General features: G+C 38.9%; 1 protein-coding gene across 1 annotated transcript in view; it reads left to right on the plus strand.

Annotated features, from left to right (window-relative positions):
• PLA2R1 (phospholipase A2 receptor 1) overlaps positions 1 to 20,382 on the plus strand; it is a 115,673-nt gene that overhangs the window by 18,936 nt on the left and 76,355 nt on the right. Inside the window, exons 3-4 of the mRNA XM_072811510.1 lie at positions 1,889 to 2,062; positions 17,213 to 17,386. Of these exons, the coding sequence (XP_072667611.1) occupies positions 1,889 to 2,062; positions 17,213 to 17,386 (348 nt within the window). The remainder of the gene's footprint in view (positions 1 to 1,888; positions 2,063 to 17,212; positions 17,387 to 20,382) is intronic.

Consider the following 20,382-nt stretch of genomic DNA (forward strand, 5'->3'; position numbering starts at 1 on the left):
CTTAATATTTGGCATTTTGAGCAGGAAATAAAAGGACAAAGAAAATGGCATAAATTCTGAAACCTCAAACCTGTTTCTTAGATTTTTGCTCTGTAGCTCTCTTCATTCATTCATCTATGCAACCTTCACATATTTATTGAGCACTGATTGTTTCTTGGGTACAGTGCTAGACACTTAATTTACACAAGCCAATGAGACAGATGTGGCCCCTGACCTCATGGTGCTCTGTAGAATTATGCCTTAACAAGAGCATACCCTTCTAAGGACTTTATACCAGTCCTAGGAAACAGAGCAAGACACTCTTAAGATTCAAAGCAAGACTTTCTTCTGTACCTACAGTAAATGAATTTTACTGGCGTAAAATTCTTGACAGAGCCAAGAGCAAGCCATTTGCAAGGACTCACAATAAGCAAGTGCTGCAAGCCAGCACTCTGAATAGTCTATGGTTCTAAGGAAGAACTTAATATTTTGCTTTATATTCATTTTTTAGCCATATACTCACATTCTTACGCACTGAGTAGAAGTCAGGGTATTGAAATAAGATGATGTGCCCTGAAATATCTGTATTTCCTAAACAGCCCAAACCTCCAGGCCTGGCAATGTGGCGTGTGCTCAGTCTAGCCCCTGCCAACTGTGGTGAAGGAGTGGGAACCTCCACAGCCAGCCCGTCTGCTCCAGGACCTGTTGACTTAATGGAGGATGGCCCTGAGCCCCCTCACCATGGAAAGCCCCCGTTGAGTCATGATTAAGGCCAAGGATGCCCAATTATTGCAATACTCTGAGAAAGCAGCTGACAGGACACCCCCTCACACTCCTCTCCCCTAGACTCTTGTAGAGGCCTCCTAGCTAGTCATCCCATTTTCCCTTCTCCTGTGTAGGTTCGGTTTGCCACACTGCACCCTGAGTTAGTCTTTAAAAATGGAAATCTGATCATGTCATTTTCTCATTCAAAACTCACTAGTGACTTCTCACCACCCTCATGGGCAAGGCCCAAATCCACAATGTGGCAGAGCTGGCCCTCTGTGAGCTGATGCGCCAGCATTTCCCCAATGCCACTTCCTTTTGCACCTCCTTGCTCTTCCCCATTCACCCCATGCAGGCTCTTGTCACAGGCCCTTTACATTTGCTGTTCCTCCTACCAGAACAACTCTTTTGCAAAGACTTGCTCCTTCACTTCACCCAGTTCTCATTCAGAGATGCCTTCGTTGCAACCCTCTCCAAAATGGTGCCCCTCCATCCTTCAAACACACACAGAGCTGTTCTATCTTCCCGTCCTGCTTTGTTTTTCTTCGTGGCACTTAAGTTTTTCTTCGTGGCACTTATCACTACCCAGAATTATACATTTACTTATATATTTGCTTTCTCTTTGTCTCTCCCCACTGGAACAGAAGCTCCATATGAAAGGGAACGTTTGCAGGTTTGCTCTCCAGTACATCCCCAATGCTGGGCGCATTCAGTGCTCAATAAATATCTGTTGAATGAATGAATTCATAAATTCCGATTAAAAAATAAATTCTGATAAAACTCTTGAGGTTCAGATGCTGATCCCTGATATATTTGGGGGCCAGAAAGTATTTTAAAGTCGATCTTCATTTAATTTTCCTTCCCATCCACTGACAAACCCATGTGCTACTGTGGCAGGGCACCACTGTAAAAAAAAGGTAAGAAAATATCTAAACAAGCCACTTACCAGCCCGTGCTCTGAAGCCAGCACTTTCCCTTGTACTGCTACACACTCTAGACAGTGAGGTCCTGAGGGTTCTCTGTGGTATAGCAAGGGCCTTCGCCATCGTAGATTTTCAGTCAATAAGAAATGCATTCTCTATATGATAGCTTTCAAAGATAAAGCTGACATAATTCTTATTTAACTTTGATTTTTTTCTTCTAGATATGTACACAATCAAAGGGAATGCCCATGGGATGCCGTGCATGTTTCCTTTCCAGTATAACCGACAGTGGCATCATGAATGCACCCAGGAAGGGCGGGAAGACGACTTACTGTGGTGTGCCACGACAAGCCGCTATGAAAGAGATGAGAAGTGGGGATTTTGCCCAGATCCCAGTAAGAATAAGCTCTAGCTTTCCCCATATGTCATGAATGAATCAAGCATGATTAGAAAGTTATCTGTATCTAAAGAAAAGCACCAGGATTGACATATTGAAGTCTGAATAAGTCCCCTGATTCTGTTTATCCAGATTTTGATTTTGTGTTTGTTTTGCCTTGAAAAGACAATTCTGATGTATATTCTTTTTTCCCTCTTATGTTCAAAAGATGTTAATTAGCCATTCTTCATTAAGCTCAGTGCATAAGTATGCTTTAACCAGAATGAAATTATAACACTCTGTGTGCTCATTAATCCCAGCTTCCGGGCAAAATACGTCAAAACAAACCTGAATGCATATAAAACTCATTCTTTATTCCAACTTTCGATCCACCCCCTCCTATAAGCTGCCTTAATTTCTCTATGTCCAGACTGCTTGTCTTGCCCATTGTCAAGTCTAGGCATCACCTGGTCCGCTGATGACCTTTCTCAAATTACAGTTGCCCTCATTATTTCTCAACAGTGAGTTCTCATCTTGATTCCCTTTTCTTATTGCTCAATTTCTAGCTATAACCTCAAAATCTGACAGCTGCAATCTTCTAACTTTTTTCAGTTAGACTTTATTTTTATTTAGCTAAAAACTTTCCAATAGCTGTTAAATATTGAAAAATATTGATTATATATATATATATATATATATATATATATATATATATATATCTTCTACTTTTTTTAGAGAGAGAGGAGGGAGAGGGATAGAGGGAAAGAGAGAATCTTAAGCAAGTTCCATGCTCAAAGTGGAGCCCAGCACAAGGCTCAATCTCACAACTCTGAGATCATGATCTGAGCTGAAATCAAGAATCAAATGCTTAACTGGCCACCCAAGCACCACTATATCTTCTACTTTCTGTATTCAATGTCCTTAACCTTGGCCCCGGAAAGTCCGAGAATATAGCTTCTACTATCTCCTCTTTCTTGCCTACTTCCACTCCACATATATGACAAAATGATACAAATAAGTTTGAAACAAAAGCAAATTGAAGAGATGAATTTCAAAGAATGTGGTTTATAGGTTATCTTTAGAATTGTTCTCTAATCTAAGAACTAGGATGACTTAAGCAAATCAGAGAGAATACAGGCTTTGAAGTCAGACAGACCAAGATTAGAGTCTGTTTCCCTTCAACAATGAGATCTTGAGTCTCAGTTTCTTTGCCATAAAATGGAGATAATAATAGTACCTTTTTGGATTACTGAGATCCCATTTGATGATGCCTCTAAGGCACATGTACTTTTAGTACATCGTAAGCACTCACCAAGATTAGCCATTGCCATCACCATCAATGTGTATCATTATCAAAGCTCGTAGATCATTATACTGAGCTAGTATAGTGGTGAATACCAAGAGTGTTAGGATTAGGACCCTCCCTTCAAAGAACTTGGCCTCTAGATGTAATACAGACAGATTTGCTCGATGCTAGAAAATACAGATTATATTTGATATGATATTCTAGAATCACCTGGAAAATAGTTACAAATACATATCCTGGCTCTTCTCTCAGAGATGCAGTGGGTCCATTGTGTGGGACCCAAGCATCTGCATTTTTGACAAGTAACCCAAATGATCCTGTTGCAGATAATTCTTCATCAGACAATTCACAGTATGCAGATAATTCTGTGCAACATACATCTATATACAGCAGTGATATTAAGACACTTAACAACTAGTATGATAGGGACTATTGACCAGTCCAAGTGGAGACTTTAACATAGAGATTAAGAATCCTGAAGGCAGAAAAAAAAAAAAAAAAAAAAAAAGAATCCTGAAGGCTCAGTGCTAGTTTTAACCCCTCAGCTTTGGGAGTGTGAGGAGATGTGATGAAGGAAGAAATGTAGGAGAGACTGGGGCCGGAGCAGCTGGATGGCTCAGTTGGTTAAGCATCTACCTTCAGGTCAGGTCATGATCGCAGGAGCCTCAGTTAGGCTCTCTGCTCAGCAATGGGTCTGCTTCTCCCTCTCCCTCTGTCTCTCCCTCCCATTTGTGCGTGCTCTCTCTCTCCCTCTCTCTCTCTCTCAAATAAATAAAATCTTTTTAAAAAGAGAGAGAGACTGAGACAGCAAGGGGCACTCAAGAAGCTCAGGATGGCAGCTATTCATCAGCCAGCGTGAAAGTCTTTCATTGTTTAATAACTGTTTAGTCATTAGCCTTCTCTGTCTGAATCCGAATTCCTGTATGTAGGTGTCTGTGTTTGTAATCCCTATGCTCCTTAGATTCTTGAATCAGATGCCATATTATTTACATTGTCTTCCCTTTCCATTTCCAGCTGTCACACATGTTATTATTTAAAATAAGTAGGGGCACTGAGGTTCAGTCGGTTGAGCATGGGACTCTTGATTTAGGCTCAGGTCATGGTCTTGGGGTCATGGGAGTATGCCCATGTTGGGCTCCATGCTCAGCACAGAGGCTTCTTGGGATTCTCTCTCTCTCCCTCTCACTCTGCCCCTCCCTCCCTCCCTCACTTCTGCTCTGTCTCTGTCCCTCCCCTACTCTTGCACTTGTGCTCTCCTTCTCTCTCTCTCTCTCTCTCTCTCTCTCAAATAAATAAATAGGGGCGTCTGGGTGGCTCATTTAGTTAAGCATCTACTCAGGTCATGATCTCAGGGTCCTAGGATTGAGCCCCAGTCCGCTCCCTGCTCAGCAGGGAGTCTGTTTATCCCCTCCCCACTACTCATGTGTGCATGTGTGCACTCTCTCTTTCTCTCAAGTAAATAAAACCTCTAAAAATAAAAAAATAAAAATAAACCAATATCAATAACATTAACATGTATTTCACATGGCCCTAATCCTAGGGACATTTTTTTAAATTTAAATTCAATTTGCCAACATATAGTATAACACCCAGTGCTCATCCCATCAAGCGCGCCCCACTCAGTGCCCGTCACCCAGTCACCCCAGCCCCCTGCCCACCTCCCCTTCTGCTACCCTTTGTTCGTTTCCCAAAGTTAGGAGTCTCTCATGGTTTGTCTTCCTCTCCAATTTTTCCCTACTCACTTTATCTCCTTTCATTTATAGTCCCTTTCACTATTTTTTATATTCCACATATGAGTGAAACCATATGATAATTGTGTTTCTCCGATTGATTTATTTCACTCAGCATAATACCCTCCAGTTCCATCCACATCAAAGAAAATGGTGGGTATTTGTAGGGACTTCTTTTTTAAACCACAGTATTCTCTCTGAGGTTCTGTGAAGAACCCTGTTACCATCCTCTGTCTCTTGTATTCAATTATGGTTTCCCAGGTGGAAGCCTGGGTATAGTGGTGTTTGGGGCTTTTCACCCCCCCTCCCCAGTCTTCCTGTAGTTCAGAAGCTTCTTCTGCTTGTCAGCCTGCTAGATTCCAATTCTCCTGACCTTTACCACAACCAGCACTATTTGTACAGTGCTGACTTATGGTTCCAGTTTTCTTGCTTTCTTGTTTGGTTTTGGTTCCTAGTGAGCAACACAACTCAAAATGATGTGTCAGAGCCTGAAATCTGAGCAAGCTGATAGCTTTTCCATGGTAGCAACAAGTGGATAGGACAGAAAGGAGTGAGTGGAATAAGGTAAGGATTTGTACCTCTGTATCTCATCTTTCTTAATGGAGATTTTTAGTATCTCACTATAAAATGATGCTTCCTTTTAAAAAAAGTTGATTATAAGTGAGCAAAACTTAAGTTTAGTACTACTACAAATATAACACACTGGCAGTGAGGGGTAAAATAAAGCACCTGTCACTTTAGAGCTTCAGGAACAAGGAGATATATAGGAATTTCTCTGGATTTGTTTAGAGGCAACTCTAGTTGCCTAGCTAGTCCCTCTAAACTGTGTGTCTTACTTACACAGCTGGACAGTCATGTTTAGTTAGAGATTTTAAGATATAAACCGCTGGAATTGTCTGATTGTCCTTGAACCTTATTCAGCTGATACGATTTCTTTTATCAGTAACTTCAATGGTGTAACGGAGCAGATTGGTATCAACATAGATGTATGACTGTGAACCTCACCGACGTCTCCAACACTGGTTGCAATGCTGTTATTTCTCTTGTCATGATGCTCTCTTGCTCGTTATAAGGACCATACCAACCTCCTTAACTTCCTCTTCTTCTTACCCTACCCCTCATTCTCCTTCCTGATTCTCATTAGTTCTCATCAGTTCTTACTTATAATGAAAACAGGATCCATCAGAGGAGAAGTTTTGACAATTTCTGTTCCCTAACCTTTAAGCCTACATAGGTCTGCGTTCATCTTTTTCTTGCATCCTACACGATAGTGTTCCTCCTTCTCCCTAGGACAGATATTCCTGCTTGGACTCCAGAGCTTCCCATTCAACTTTCTCCAACCTGTTTCTCAGTGTTTCTCAAAGTGTGATCCCCATTCCAGCAGCATCAGCATTCTCTGAAAGCTTGTTAGAAATGCAAATTATCAGCAACACCCCCAAATGACTATATCAGAAATTCTAGAAGTGCAGTCCTGCAATCTGTTTTAACAAGTCTTCTAGATGATTTCAATGCCCACCGCTCTACTGGATCCTTCTCCGTTAGCAGTTAAACCTGCTTAGTCTTTTTGTTTAGTTGTATGTTTTTATTTAAATTCTAGTTAGTTATCATATGGTAAAATTGGTTTCAGGTGTACAATTTAGTGATTCACCACTTCTGTATAACACACACTGCTCATCACAAGTGCCTTCCTTAAAACTTATCACCCATTTAGCCTATCCCCCATGCACCTCCCTCCACCAATTCTCAATTTGTTCTCTGTAGTTAAGAGTCTCTTATGGTTTGATTCCCTCTCTCTTTTTTCCCTTCCCCTATGTTCATCTGTTTTGTTTCTTAAATTCCAAACGAGTGAAATCATGTGGTATTTGTCTTTGGCTACCTTATTTTGCTTAGCATAATACATTCTAGCTCCATCTATATCTTTGCAAAAGGCAAGATTTTATTCTTTTTGATGGATTAGTAATATTCCATTATATATATATACATATATATATTGTGTATATATATGTATATATATATATATATCACATCTTTACTCATTGAACAATCGATGGACATCCATAATTTGTTTATTGTTGATAGTGTTGCTATAAATATTGTGGTGCATGAGCATCTTTGAATCAGTATTTTTGTATCCCTTGGATAAATACCTAGTAGTGCGATTGCTGAATCATAGGGTAGTTCTATTTTTAACTTTTTGAGGAACCTCCATACTGTTGTCCAGAGTGGCTGAACCTGTTTGCATTCCCACCAACAGTGTAAGAGAAACCTGCTCAAGTCTTAAAATAAACCTTAAAAATAATATAACACCTTCATCCCCACTTCTCCTGCTTCTTGAAAACACCCATACCTTTTACCCCACCATAGACAGACTTTTCAAAAGAAATATCTATACTTCTTCATCTGACTTTCATTACTCAGTCCACTATCTCTCCTTGACTTCTTTGACAATGCATGCTTGATCTCCATTTCATTCACTCATTCCCATACATCTGTATCGAACACCTACTATGTGCCAAACTTGCTGGGAATATAATCATGAAAGTGAAAGATAAAAGTCATAGTGCCTGTCATAATGAAATTCACATTCAAGTATAATACCTAAGTTAATATATAACTTTTGGTAAGTGCTATTTATAAACAAAACCAAAACCAGTGTTATCAGCAAGAAATTTAACTTAAATTTGTAAGTCAAGGAAGGCTTTTTTCTAAGTTGTGTTTAAATCTCTAGTCCAAGAAATGAATAATAGTTATTAAGATGGAAAGTGAGAGGATGAAGTATCTACCTAGAAGTGCATGGTAAAGCAGAGTACAACGAGGCAAGTGGAAGGGAAGACTATGGGAATGGTCAGCACTACTAGATGTACAGGTGGTAAAGGGAATATATTGTTTGAATAGAATTAAAAAATAATAATAAAACCAACTACAGGTCAATCTACTTTTGACTCACCATGCACATGCACTGAGAGATCTAAACAATGTCCATGATTAAATACTCTCACCTACCCAAGGTAACTGCTTCCCCACCTTCACCCCCAGCATGCCACTCTCCAAATGTCTGAGGCTTTGAGGAGGGAAAGAGGTTACTGCTATCTAGGAAAGACGATGAGGGAGGGAGAGAAGAGCAAGCTACTCTTGGAAAGGTTGGCAGAGGCCAACTCATTCAGAAGCATGATAATTCAAGGTGTCCTACAGGTAAAGATTTACCTAATTCTAACTATAAATGGAAGCTATAGAGGGATCTTAAGCAGTGATATGATAATGATTTTAAAAATTTTTTAAGGATCACTCTAACTCCTTTATGGCAAATGGCTTGAAGGGGAGCAAAAAGGAAATCCTAAAGACCATTTATAAGGCCCCAGCATAGTTGAATCAAGGATAGTGATGACTTGGGTCAGGTAGCAGAAAGTGGGTTGGAGAATGGGTGTATTGAAGATCCAAACTGGAATTAGACTAAATAAGATGTGGTTCTAAGCAACACAGTTGAGCTGGAGAGAAGCTGAGCTGTCAGGTGTCTGAGTAGCTGATTAAAGCAACAAGACTAAAATGAAAAAGCTAAGCTTTCAATCACTTACTGTGAGATATAAGCAAGAGCCTAAAATGGGGGGAAGCACCAACTCCACTTGTTCAATTTTTCCTTATGGAATGGCACACTGTTCAAAGGTCACAAAGATCAGCACGGGACTATCAAGGGAGGCCTAAATAAAAGCCTCCTCAGTTTTGTGGACTTTGGGGCCAAGGATAAGGGGAGGGGGAAAAGTTAGGAGTAGAAAAGGACTGGGCACTGAGAGTGGATAAAAATGTCTTCAAGGTTCCCCCTCCTCCATCCCCCAACCTCAGTGCAGGTACCTGAAGAGGATGTCATCCCAAGGCCTCAGAAAAAGAGGCTTAGAAATGAAGGAGCCAGAGCTAAGAATGTGAAGAATATGATGTGCCTGAGTCTTTGACTGAAACTCCCTTATGAGACTTCAGTGCACTGGCTGTAAACCAAGTCTGATAATGAGGTCTACCAGGTAAAGCCTTGTGATAGCCTATGGTCAGGCCTGAAAAATCACATGTAGATTTTTAACCAGGAGGTGGACTACTCGGTGGTAAGGACAAACATAAAGGATAAGGGAGAAAATGAGGTGTTAATTAAGACCCCAGGTTTCTGATATGCATAGCTAAGTTAATGGAGATACAGATTTGGAAAAGAAAATCAAGCATTCAGACTGGAACATGTTATATATCAGTCAATCATGTGAGATGTGGACCAGGCAGTTAGACATAAAGATCTCTATATATTTGAGAGTTGTAGTTAAGGGATTTATAGGAATGGGATAGATATGTGTATGTGTAGAATAGAAAGAAAGGGGACTCGGGGCCAAGTCTTAAGATCTCAACATTTAATTTGAACAGAGAAGAATGAACCAGCAAAGGAGACTGAGAACAGGCAGCCAAAGAGGTAGAAGATAGCCGGGCATGTAAAGGCAAGAAAAGAGAGTACATCAGCCAAGACAGGAAGCTCAACTTGCCAAATGCTGCTGATGGGCTAGATGTGACAAGATCTGAAACTTAAGTGTTCGCTAGACTTGGCAACATGGAGGTCATTGATGGCCTTACCAAGATATACTCTAGTTGCTAGATTGAGTGGGTTAAAGGGCAAATGGAAAAAATAGAAGAGAAAGAAACACTTCCCAATTCATTCTGTGAGGACAATATTACCTTGATACTGAAACTAAACAAAGACATTACAAGTAAAGAAAACTACACACTACTATCTCTCATGAATATAGATGCAAAAATCCTCAACAAAATCCTGGGAAACAGAATACAACAACATATAAAAAGAATTGTACACCATAATCCACTGGAACGTTTCTCAAGAATGCAAAAGTGTTTTGAAATCTGAAAGCCAATTAATATAATACCCATCTCAATAAGATAAAGGACCCCATATGATTATCTCAATAAATGCAGAAAAAATATTTGACAGAATTTAACCTCCCTTCATGTGATTAAAAACAACAACAACAACAACACTCAAAAACCAGGAAGAGAAGGGAATTTCCTCAACCTGATGGGAGCATCTATGAAAAAGATGTTCACAACCAACATAAATAATGGTGAAAGACTAGATGCTTCCCCTCTATGATCAGGAATAAGATGAGAATATCCACTCTTACCACCTCTATTCAACATTGTACTGGAGATTCTAATCAGGGAAAGTAGGCAAGAAAATGAAATAAAAGGCATCCAGATTGGAAAGAGGAAGTACAACTCTCTCTGTTTGCACATGACATGATCTCGTACTCATAAAATTCTAAAGAATCCACTAAAAAAACTATTACAACTAAGAAACACATTCACAGCATGCAAGATCAATATACAAAAATAAGTTGTATTTCAGTATAGTTGCAATGAACAATCTAGAAATTAAATTATGAAAACAATTCCATTTATAGTAGCATCTAAAAGAATAAAATACTTCAGAAAATATTTAACAAAAGAAGTGAAAAACTTACATCCTTAAAACTACAAAATATAATTGCAGGAAGTTAAAGAAGACCTAATAAATGTAAAGACATTCCATGTTCGTGGGACCAAAAAGACTTAATATGGCTAAGATGGCACTATTACTGCAATCTCTATCAAAATTCTAGCTGGCTCCTTTACAAAAAGTGACAGGCTTGTACTAAAATTCATATGGAAATTCAAAGGGCACAAGACAGCCAAAATCATCATGAAAAAGGATAAAGTTGGAGGATTTACACTTCCCAACTTCAAAACTTATGCAAAGTTACAGTAATCAAGACAATGTGGTCCTGTCAAAATTGAATAGGGGCACCTGTGTGGCTCAGTGAGAAGAGCACGCAACTCTTGATCTCAGGGTTGTGAGTTTGAACCCCACGTTGGGTGAAGATATTACCAAAAAATAAACTTAAAGAAATTGGATAAAATTGTGAATCTTTATTTATGGTTAATTGACTTTGGACAAGGAAGCCAAGACAATTTAATGGGGAAAGAATAGCCTTTGAACAAAGGGTAAGGGAAACCGGATGTCCACATTAAAAAGAATGAAATTGAACTCCTATCTCTCACTTCATAAAAAAATAATTAGCTTAAAATAGATCAAAGACTTAAATGGAAAAGAAGACTATAAAACTTTTAGGGAATGTATATGGCCTTGACTACGGCAATGCAGTCTTAGATGTGACACCAAAATGCAAGCAACAAAAGAAAAAATAGATAAATTGGACTTCATCAAAGTTAAAAACTTTTGTGCTTCACTGGACACTATCATGAAAGTGAAAAGAAAACCCATGGAATGGAAGAAAATATTTGGAACTCATATATCTAATAAGAGACCTTATTTCTAGAATATGTAAAGAATTCTTAGAATTCAATAATAAAAAGACAACTCAATTAAAAATGGATAAAGTGTCTGAACAGACATTTCTCCAAAGAGGATTTACAAGTGGCCAATAAGCACATGAGAAGATGCTCAGTATCATTAGCCATCAGGGAAATTCAAACAAAAAACACAATGAGATGCCACTTTACAACCAGCAGGATGGCTACAACCAAAAAGATAATAACAAAGCCAAAAAATAGAAACAACCTAAATGTCTATGAACTGATAAAAGCATAAATAACATGCAGTATAGCCATGCAGTGGGGTATTATTGGGCATTAAAAAGAAAGGAAGTGCTCGTACATGCTACAACATAGACAACTCTTAGAAATATTATGCTAAGTGAAAGAAGCAAGTCACAAAAGACCACATATTGTAGAATTCCATTCATATGAAATGCTCAGAATAAGCAAACCCATAAAGATGGAAACTAGATTAGTGGTTGCCTTCGACTGAGGGTGGAGATGGGGACTGACGGGGCAATGGAGAATTACTGCTAATGGGTACTGGGTAATGAAAATATTCTAAACCTGATTGTGGTGACAATTGCACAATTCTTTGGATATACTAGAAATCATTGAATTATATACTTTAAATGGGTGAGTTACATGTCATGTTATGTATATCTCAATAATACTGTTATTTTTGAAACAGTAAATGGGAGATGAGGAATTGAAGACAGTATGTGTGTAAAAGTATTTGACTAACGAGGGTAGAGAAAAGGCAATGGCTTGAACAGGGATTCCAAGGGAGGAAGTATTTTTGTTTCTTATTTTTTAAGAATAAGAGAGATGCTAGGTCATCTTTGAATGCATGTAGAAATAATCTAACAGAGAGAGGCTGAAGACGCAGGAAAGTAAAAGCAATTGGTTATACTGCTTTTCAGAAGACAAAAGGAAGTAGGATCCAGATCATAAATGGACAGACTGGACTTTCATAGATGTAAGGACAATTTCTTTATAGAAGAGAAGAGGGAGAGGATGGTGCAGGCCCAAAAAGTTTGACTCATTAGATGACGGGGAGGAGAAACTGGTCCAGAGGCTGTGGACTTTCTCTCTGAGGAGAGGGAAGAAGGAGTAAGAAGTTTGGACAATGGGAATGGTATGAAATGAGCATTGTGGCTGTTGGAGAGCAAGCTTACTAGAGAAAACTAGTAATGTTTCCAGAAAGTATTCAGGATGGTTGATAATCAACTGATCAGAATGACTTTTCTGTGCTCATCTGTTGGGAGCAGGCACAGAGAAGGCAGATGATTGGGTTCCTTTGTTTAAACAGCACTCCATGCTCATTTATGGACTCAGCACTTAACTTACTTAAAGACTTAGCAACATGCAACAAAATGGAAACCATCACTTTTCTTGGGCTTCTAGGACCCATATCTACTAGTTTTTCTCTTTCTTTTGTGGCCACCACTTCTCAGTTTCCTTTGATAGTATATTCTTCTCTACCCAATTATCTATAAATGCTGATAGGTAAGCTTGGGGAATAGCATGAAAGAGATGGAACATGGTACCTGCTTTCCTGATATTTATATTTTATCAGGAAAAACAGAGAATGAACAAGAAAAATTAATACATCATTTAATTTCAGTTGTTATCAGGGCTACCCAAGAAGTGTGTAAGGCATTAAGAATATAAAGCAAGAAGTCCTGACTTGGCTTGATATTCTTTTTACATGAGATTTACCAACACAGCAGTTTGCAGGGAGCAGAGATCCAATAACTGTGATGAGTATATAAGAGGCCAGAGAGAGAGAAAAATAATAACCTTGTAGCTTGGACTTGCTTTAACCATATGAGAATTCATTTTTTTTAAGAATTCAAAATTTTTTTAAAGTTGATGTGGGACAATGGCAAATCTGTATCCCTAGAGAAGAAAAACCAGCCATGTTAAAAGAGGAGGAGGCATGGCTGCATCCCAGCAAAATCCATAATAAAATCAGTGTTGACATGAATAAATCTCAGTGCATTAAAAGAGATATATTTAGGGAGGGGGAAAAATCACCTATTTAAAACATCATGCAAAAGATTTGGGTAATCTTTCATCAAACAGTTGGCAATACAAAGATATATAGGACACAGTTGCTTCCCTTAAGGAGCTCACAATTTATTTGTTGCTACAGGAGCAACAATATAAAGACAACCACAGATGCAAAGAAATAGAACAATATGATTCTAGTCCTTAGAGTAGAATTTTTCAGGAATAATTAAATGCACCTGAGACGCCAGCCTTCAATCTCACATTTTCAGTGGCTTGGGAAGAGAGACTATGTATGAAGAAGCAAGAGAACTAAGAATATTAAATGCATATGCCCCAGGCCAAGATGGGAGCCTGTGCCAAGCAGGCTCCTGGGAAGCAGTCTCTGTGGCAGAGATGAACACATAGCTCTCTTGGGGGTGTGCTCTCAGGATCAAAACACGTGGAGAGGAAGGGGATAAAGTGGCATTGTGCAGGATGGTGATGCAGGCCTGGAGATCCCTAGACTGACTGTATGAGAAGTTCTCATACTGGAATTACCCCTAGTTGAGGTGCAAGGAGGGATCGATAGCCCTGCACTGATTAATCATGATTTGCAGGCTGCCTTTGGGAAGGGAGAGTGATATTGGGCAAAGAGACTTTTCAGTGAAGGCAATCCTTGAAGAACGTTTAACAATGAGATGTGTCTGCTGGCAGCTAGAGAAGGCCTTATTTAAGGCCTTTGATCCTGAAGGGAGATCAGGACAGCACACGACCATGCCCAGGCCCAGAGTGGCACTTTCATCCCATTTGTTACCATAAAACCTTCAAATAAGATCCATAGAGTGGCATGCAGCCCATCTAGAGAAGAGAGACTTCTATCTTACTGCAGAAGTAGAAGTACAAATTCTTCCATTTTAGTTAAAACCAAAAATGACAAATGAACTTAATTGTTAGAAGAATATAGGCACCTGCAGCAAACGTTTGACTGAAAGTTTCCTTTCGATTAACATTAAGAATTGACATTAAGAACTGACACAGGGCAGCCCTGGTGGCTAGCGGTTTAGCACCGCCTGCAGCCCGGGGTGTGATCCTGGAGACCTGGGATCGAGTCCCATGTCGGACTCCCTGCATGGAGCCTCCTTCTCCCTCTGCCTGTGTCTCTGCCTCTCTCTCTCTGTCGCTCATGAATAAATAAATAAAATCTTAGAAAAAAAAAAAAAAGAATTGACACAGCAGCGCCTGGGTGGCTCAGTCAGTTAATCGGCTGCCTTCAGCTCAGGTCATGATCTCGGGATCCTGGGATGTAGCCCTGAATCTGACCCCCTGTTCAGCGGAGAGTCTGCTTCTCCTCCACCCCCATTCAATGCGTGGCTCTCTCCCTCAGATAAATAAATAAAATCTTTTTAAAAACAGAGGAATTGGCGGAGATAATCCAAAACAAAATCTAACAAAAATGGGCTGTGTGATTTGCAACAGAGACAGGATCACCGGCAAGCCTCTCCTCTCAACTGTTTAAAGCACAGAATTCAGGCAGGTTACTGCAAAAAGCTGTATTTACACAGCTCAATCTATGTCCTATTGAAAGAGCAGGACCAACTTTTGGCAAAAATGGGAATGAGAGCAATTGAAGCGTCCTCCAGACCTTTTCTTATCATGATATGGCTGTGGGCTGAAGGATTTATTATCGGATCTTTCCTTATAGCAGGAGATGAGAGGCAGTTACTCTATTCCCAGATCTCTCTTCCTGTCATCCTCCCCCAATTTCCCCTCTTGAGATTTTCTACCTACATCTCTCCCGCTGACATCCTACTACCTTCTAATAGTAAAGGGCTACTCAGACCTGCACTCCTTGGGAAGTGCTTTAATTTTTTCTTCCAAGCCAGTGTTTTCCATGGGTTCGTTTTGTGAACCACCTGTATTAGAATCAGGAATATGTTTATTTATTTTATTTTAAAGATTTTATTTATTTATTCATGAGAGACACACACACACAGAGGCAGAGACACAGGCAGAGGGAGAAGCAGGCTCTATGCAGGGAGCCTGATGTGGGACTCGATCCCAGGTCTCCAGGATCACGCCCTGGGCCGAAGGCAGCGCTAAACCTCTGAGCCACCCGGGCTGCCCCAGGAATATATTTAAAATGCAGGTTCCTGAATCCTACCCTAGACCTACGAATGCAGAATCTCTAGGACTAAGACCAAGGAATCTGCATTTTCTTTACAAGCTGGCTAAATGCTTTTTATGCACACTGGAATTGCAAACACCTCCTGCCCCTTGTCTCATGGCCTCAACTGTCACGCCACATGAACAGAGCTGAGCGGATGTCTGTTCACACTTACTGTTCTGTCCATCTCAAGGATGGCCTAGCATTTTAACTGAAGACAATCTCTAAAGATTCATTCTCCATGGGGAAATTTCAGATACCAGGGCAAGATGATCACTGAAATATTCCTCCTTTCTTTATTTTCCTTTCCTTCAGTTTTACTTGGTGATAGCTTTGTCTTCTGCCCTCCTCCAATCTTGGATCCTTCTATGTATACATAGATCAGTCAGAAAGCTATATAGACAACTTTAGATTTATATTTGGTTTAATAATTTCTAGTTAACTAACTTGGTTCTGGGGAAAGCACATTGTGATCAGACATGAAAACAAACTTTCTACCTTCCCAAGGGAACCATCTAAGTATTATGGGGAAGGAAACATTTTGTTGTCAAATAAGTCTGAAGTATAACCAAATTAAAATTGTGCTGCTTCTTTACTACAGACCTTCTCAGAGCCTTTACTATGCTATTGTACATTTTGCATTTACCAGAGGAGGTTATTTATGCATTATGTCCCAGCTCCTCTTGGAGAGCTCGTGGAAATACACTACTCTGTGGATCCCACTTTGGGAAATACCGTTCTAGATTTTAGCAAGTTGCCTGTCCATCAGCTACACTCATGATGCAGCATGTTTCATGTTTTCTCCATTCCGAAATTCTTTGGCTGAATATGATCTCGGGTAATTACTGTGCTGCTTAGTTCACCTTGGAGTTTGATTTAAAATTTAGCAAAATTACCCAAACTAAGTCTTTCGTTTCTGTTATTTCAATAAACTTCAAATTTCAGTTACACTTTTCATACTTCATAAAATTTACTTTTAAGCATACTATGTAATGTTTTATAAGTACATAGTACTTGTGTAAGTATTTGTACAAAATGTACAAAAAGTACATTTTGATTCTCTTCCTTTGGGTTGAAAGAACCTTATCTTAAACTGAGTATCAGTGTTCCTGTTCTCAGTGTTTATTTAAAAACCTGTGTTCATTATAGACTCATATTTCAATTGTATCCCTTTTATTCCACCTAGCATTTTGGTATTTGTGGGGAAAAGACTTTTTGAAACAACATTTGCATGTGTCTCAAATAAATATTTAAATTCACACAGCTTTCAGTATATAGTTCTAAATGACTACTTTTTAGGGAACTCAGATGTTGTTTTCCCAAATATTTCCTTTCTATTTCATTCTTTTAAGACTGCTTTCTCTTAGTTTCCCAGAAAGGATCACATCTTCTTTATTAATAATTTCTTGAATTTCCTTTATATCTTGAAAGAGTTGAACTAAAAAGTGCCAGTGGGATAACAATGCATATTTCATGATAAAGACCTAATCAAGAATCAATAAGGCATTGAAGTTTTAGAGGTTGAAGTTGGAATCATTCCACTCAAATTCATTTTAGAAATGCAGTGTTGTATAGATAAAATAAGATTATAATTAATGTTTTAATGGACTTTATTTTCAGCGTCCACAGAGGTGGGTTGTGATGCTGTCTGGGAGAAGGATCTCAATTCACACATTTGCTACCAATTCAACCTGCTTTCCTCTCTTTCCTGGAGTGAGGCACATTCTTCATGCCAGATGCAAGGAGGAGCTTTACTCAGTATTGCGGATGAGAACGAAGAAAATTTCATAAGGAGTAAGTAGGTGGATGACGCACATTGATCTTAATGCAATTAAAATGACTTAACAATTATGTTCAGGTATGCAAAAATATATTCTGAAAAAAAAAAAAAAGCCCCGGGGCACCTGGGTGGCTCATCCCACGTCGGGCTCCCTGCATGCAGCCTGCTTCTCCCTCTGCCTGTGTCTCTGCCTCTCTTTCTGTCTCTAATGAATAAATAAATAAAATCTTAAGAAAAAAAGTCCCTTAGAAAATGTTTTCTTTTATTAGTATGCCAATTCATGCCCAAAATTGTGACCTGTCTCCTAGGCCATTCCATCTGGCATGCGGGCATCTTCCTTATTTTCTCTCCCTTGGAGAAAGGAAGTTGAGGCCCCAGCAAGGGACCCAGAACAATTTGCAGCTCTAGCAGGTGGATCTGGGAGACTTACAAACTTAAATAAAAATTCCTAAAAAAAATAAAAAATAAAAATAAAACAAAATAAAATAAAAAAACAAATTCCTGCTCTGCTGGAGATCGTAGCTATTCAGCTTCCATTAATGAATAAATAAGTTACTTGTTAATTAAACAAAATCTCACCTATCAGTCAATATGCACAAATACAAAGGACTTCTCTTGGATGACAAAGAACTTAAAATTTGGTTGGAAAAGCAAAAGCACACACTTGCTAACTAACAGGACAAGACAATAATATGTCAAAATAGTTGTGCTAATGGGCTAAGTCTTGTGTTTACCCATCACCTAAACTCTCCTCTCACTTCTCCCTGTGGATTAAATGTGTTTGTAGTTGGGTACACACAGCTTTTAAAAAAAATTTTAGAAACATTTGAAAGTATCACAAAGTCACTCTTTTTCTTTTTCTTTTTTTTATTTATCCATTCATGAGAGACAGAGAGAGAGAGTGAGGCAGAGACACAGGCAGAGGGAGAAGCAGGCTCCATGCAGGGAGCCCGACGGGGGACTCGATCCCAGTACTCCAGGATCAGGCCCTGGGCAGAAGGCGGCGCTAAACCGCTGAGCCACCCCAGCTGCCCAAGTTAGTCACTAATTAAAAGTTTCTGATGCTTTTTTTCTAATAATATTGCACATGTAGTACATGTTTATTCTAGAATAATTTTTTAAATTTCAAGTATACAGAAAGAAAAATATCCCATAATTCCATAATCCGGAGATAACCATGTTTTTCTGGGGGGAAAACATGTAACGGCTTGCATATAGTTTGTATGGAAAATAGTTTTTGAAGAAATGCATGAATGGCCAGGAGCAGGGGCCACAGAACCACCAGCTTGAGTTTAACTCCTGCCTCTACTTTGCAGCAGAGCTACCTATATGGGTGACCTAACCTGTCTGGGCCTCAAATTCTCTCCTATCAAATGGAAATAATAACAGTGCTACTTGTTGGCCGTGTGGATTACATGTCATGATGCAGATGAAGCCTTACAAAAGTGCCTGGCACACATAACAAACACTCATTGTGTGTTAACCATTTAACAACTATGCACATGGTTTGATAATATGCTTACTTCTTCATGTACCAGCATATGATGAACACGTATCCATGTCTGCATCATAATTTTTAATGATGACATAGTATTATAGGTTAGGAATAATATATGTATTTAACCTCCCACAATTAGATAGTGATAGATAGATAAAATTATTTATTTTGTTTCTATTTATTTGCTGCTATTATTAATTATTCCTGCACTTACCTTTGGGCATAGACCCCCAATTATTTCTCTATAAGTCTGTGGAACTAAGTTCACTAAGTGGAAGAGAAAGCACATTTTAAAGCTTTTTAAAATCATTAATACCTCCAGAATGAATATAACAAATGCTTGAACAGTGCAGGTTTGCCCCTTTCCCCAGAGACATGCAAAAGTAGGAAATTATGATCAAACCTGATTTGAGTGAGTCCTACTGCAGGAAAACACCAATTTCCAGTACCATTATTAGCCTGTAATGGTTTTTACAGAAAATTTTGCATACCATGTATGAATTATAATTGTTATCTATCTTGACTGTCAGGATTTCTAATAAGGTTTGGACTTCCTCAACAAACTTGAATAACGATGAAAGAAATAAGATCTGTCAAAGACTTTGATTTAAATACCAAAATTCTACAGTTAGACTTCGGGATTGTTTAGGGAAACAGAAGTCTATTCATAAAGGCAGAACCCTGTTCTGACCAAGGTATTTTTTAATGATGAGAATAGTCTAGTTTCTTGCTAATCGCTGGTGAACATTAATTATGATATAAGGAATTATCTAAGCTGTCACAAATGTCAAGAAATATCCAAAAGAATTGAGGTTTGAGTTTATTATTACAGAATTGTGAGCCAATTTAGCTGTAAACCTAAATAGGTGTTTTTGTGACCTTAAACACAAATTATAAATTACCCAGTGATTTTTATGTGTGTTGTTCAAAATAATTCTAAGAATAATTACTATTTAAGTATTTTAATTAGGTTATTTGAAAATATCGCTAGGCACTTGCTCTAATATGAAATGTGAAAATTTCTCTATCTTGTCAATCCATCTTCCCTGCCACCTCCTGTCATCACAATAACTGTAATATGATTTAATCAGATAGTATTAGTGAAGAGAGTAATCAAATTGACATCAGGAAGAGATTTGGTATAAATGCCACAGGAGCTTGCAAGGGTGGGACCTGTGAACGGTTTGCTGTTTTTGTTTAGGGATTTCTGTGGTCTCGAAATTATAAAGCCCCTTTTTTCTTTCCTAAGTGGGGTAGGTTCTTCCAGTTTTCCACTATTGTACTGACATGCTCAATCGCAGGGGATGCCCCAGGCTTGTTATGGGAATACATGATCTTTATAATCTGGGGATCATACAACCAATCATTCAAACTGAGACTCTTTTGAGAGTAAAAGAGGGTGCAATTAGTAAGTATTCTGAGACTACCAGCATAAACTGTCAGTTTTCTTGGCAAACTGGGATAGTCACCCCATCTATAAGCCTTGACTGTCAGGGCTTGGGTATTGGGCAG

The sequence above is a fragment of the Canis lupus genome, chromosome 34 (genome assembly GCF_048164855.1).
Source record: "Canis lupus baileyi chromosome 34, mCanLup2.hap1, whole genome shotgun sequence".
Taxonomy (NCBI): domain Eukaryota; kingdom Metazoa; phylum Chordata; class Mammalia; order Carnivora; family Canidae; genus Canis; species Canis lupus.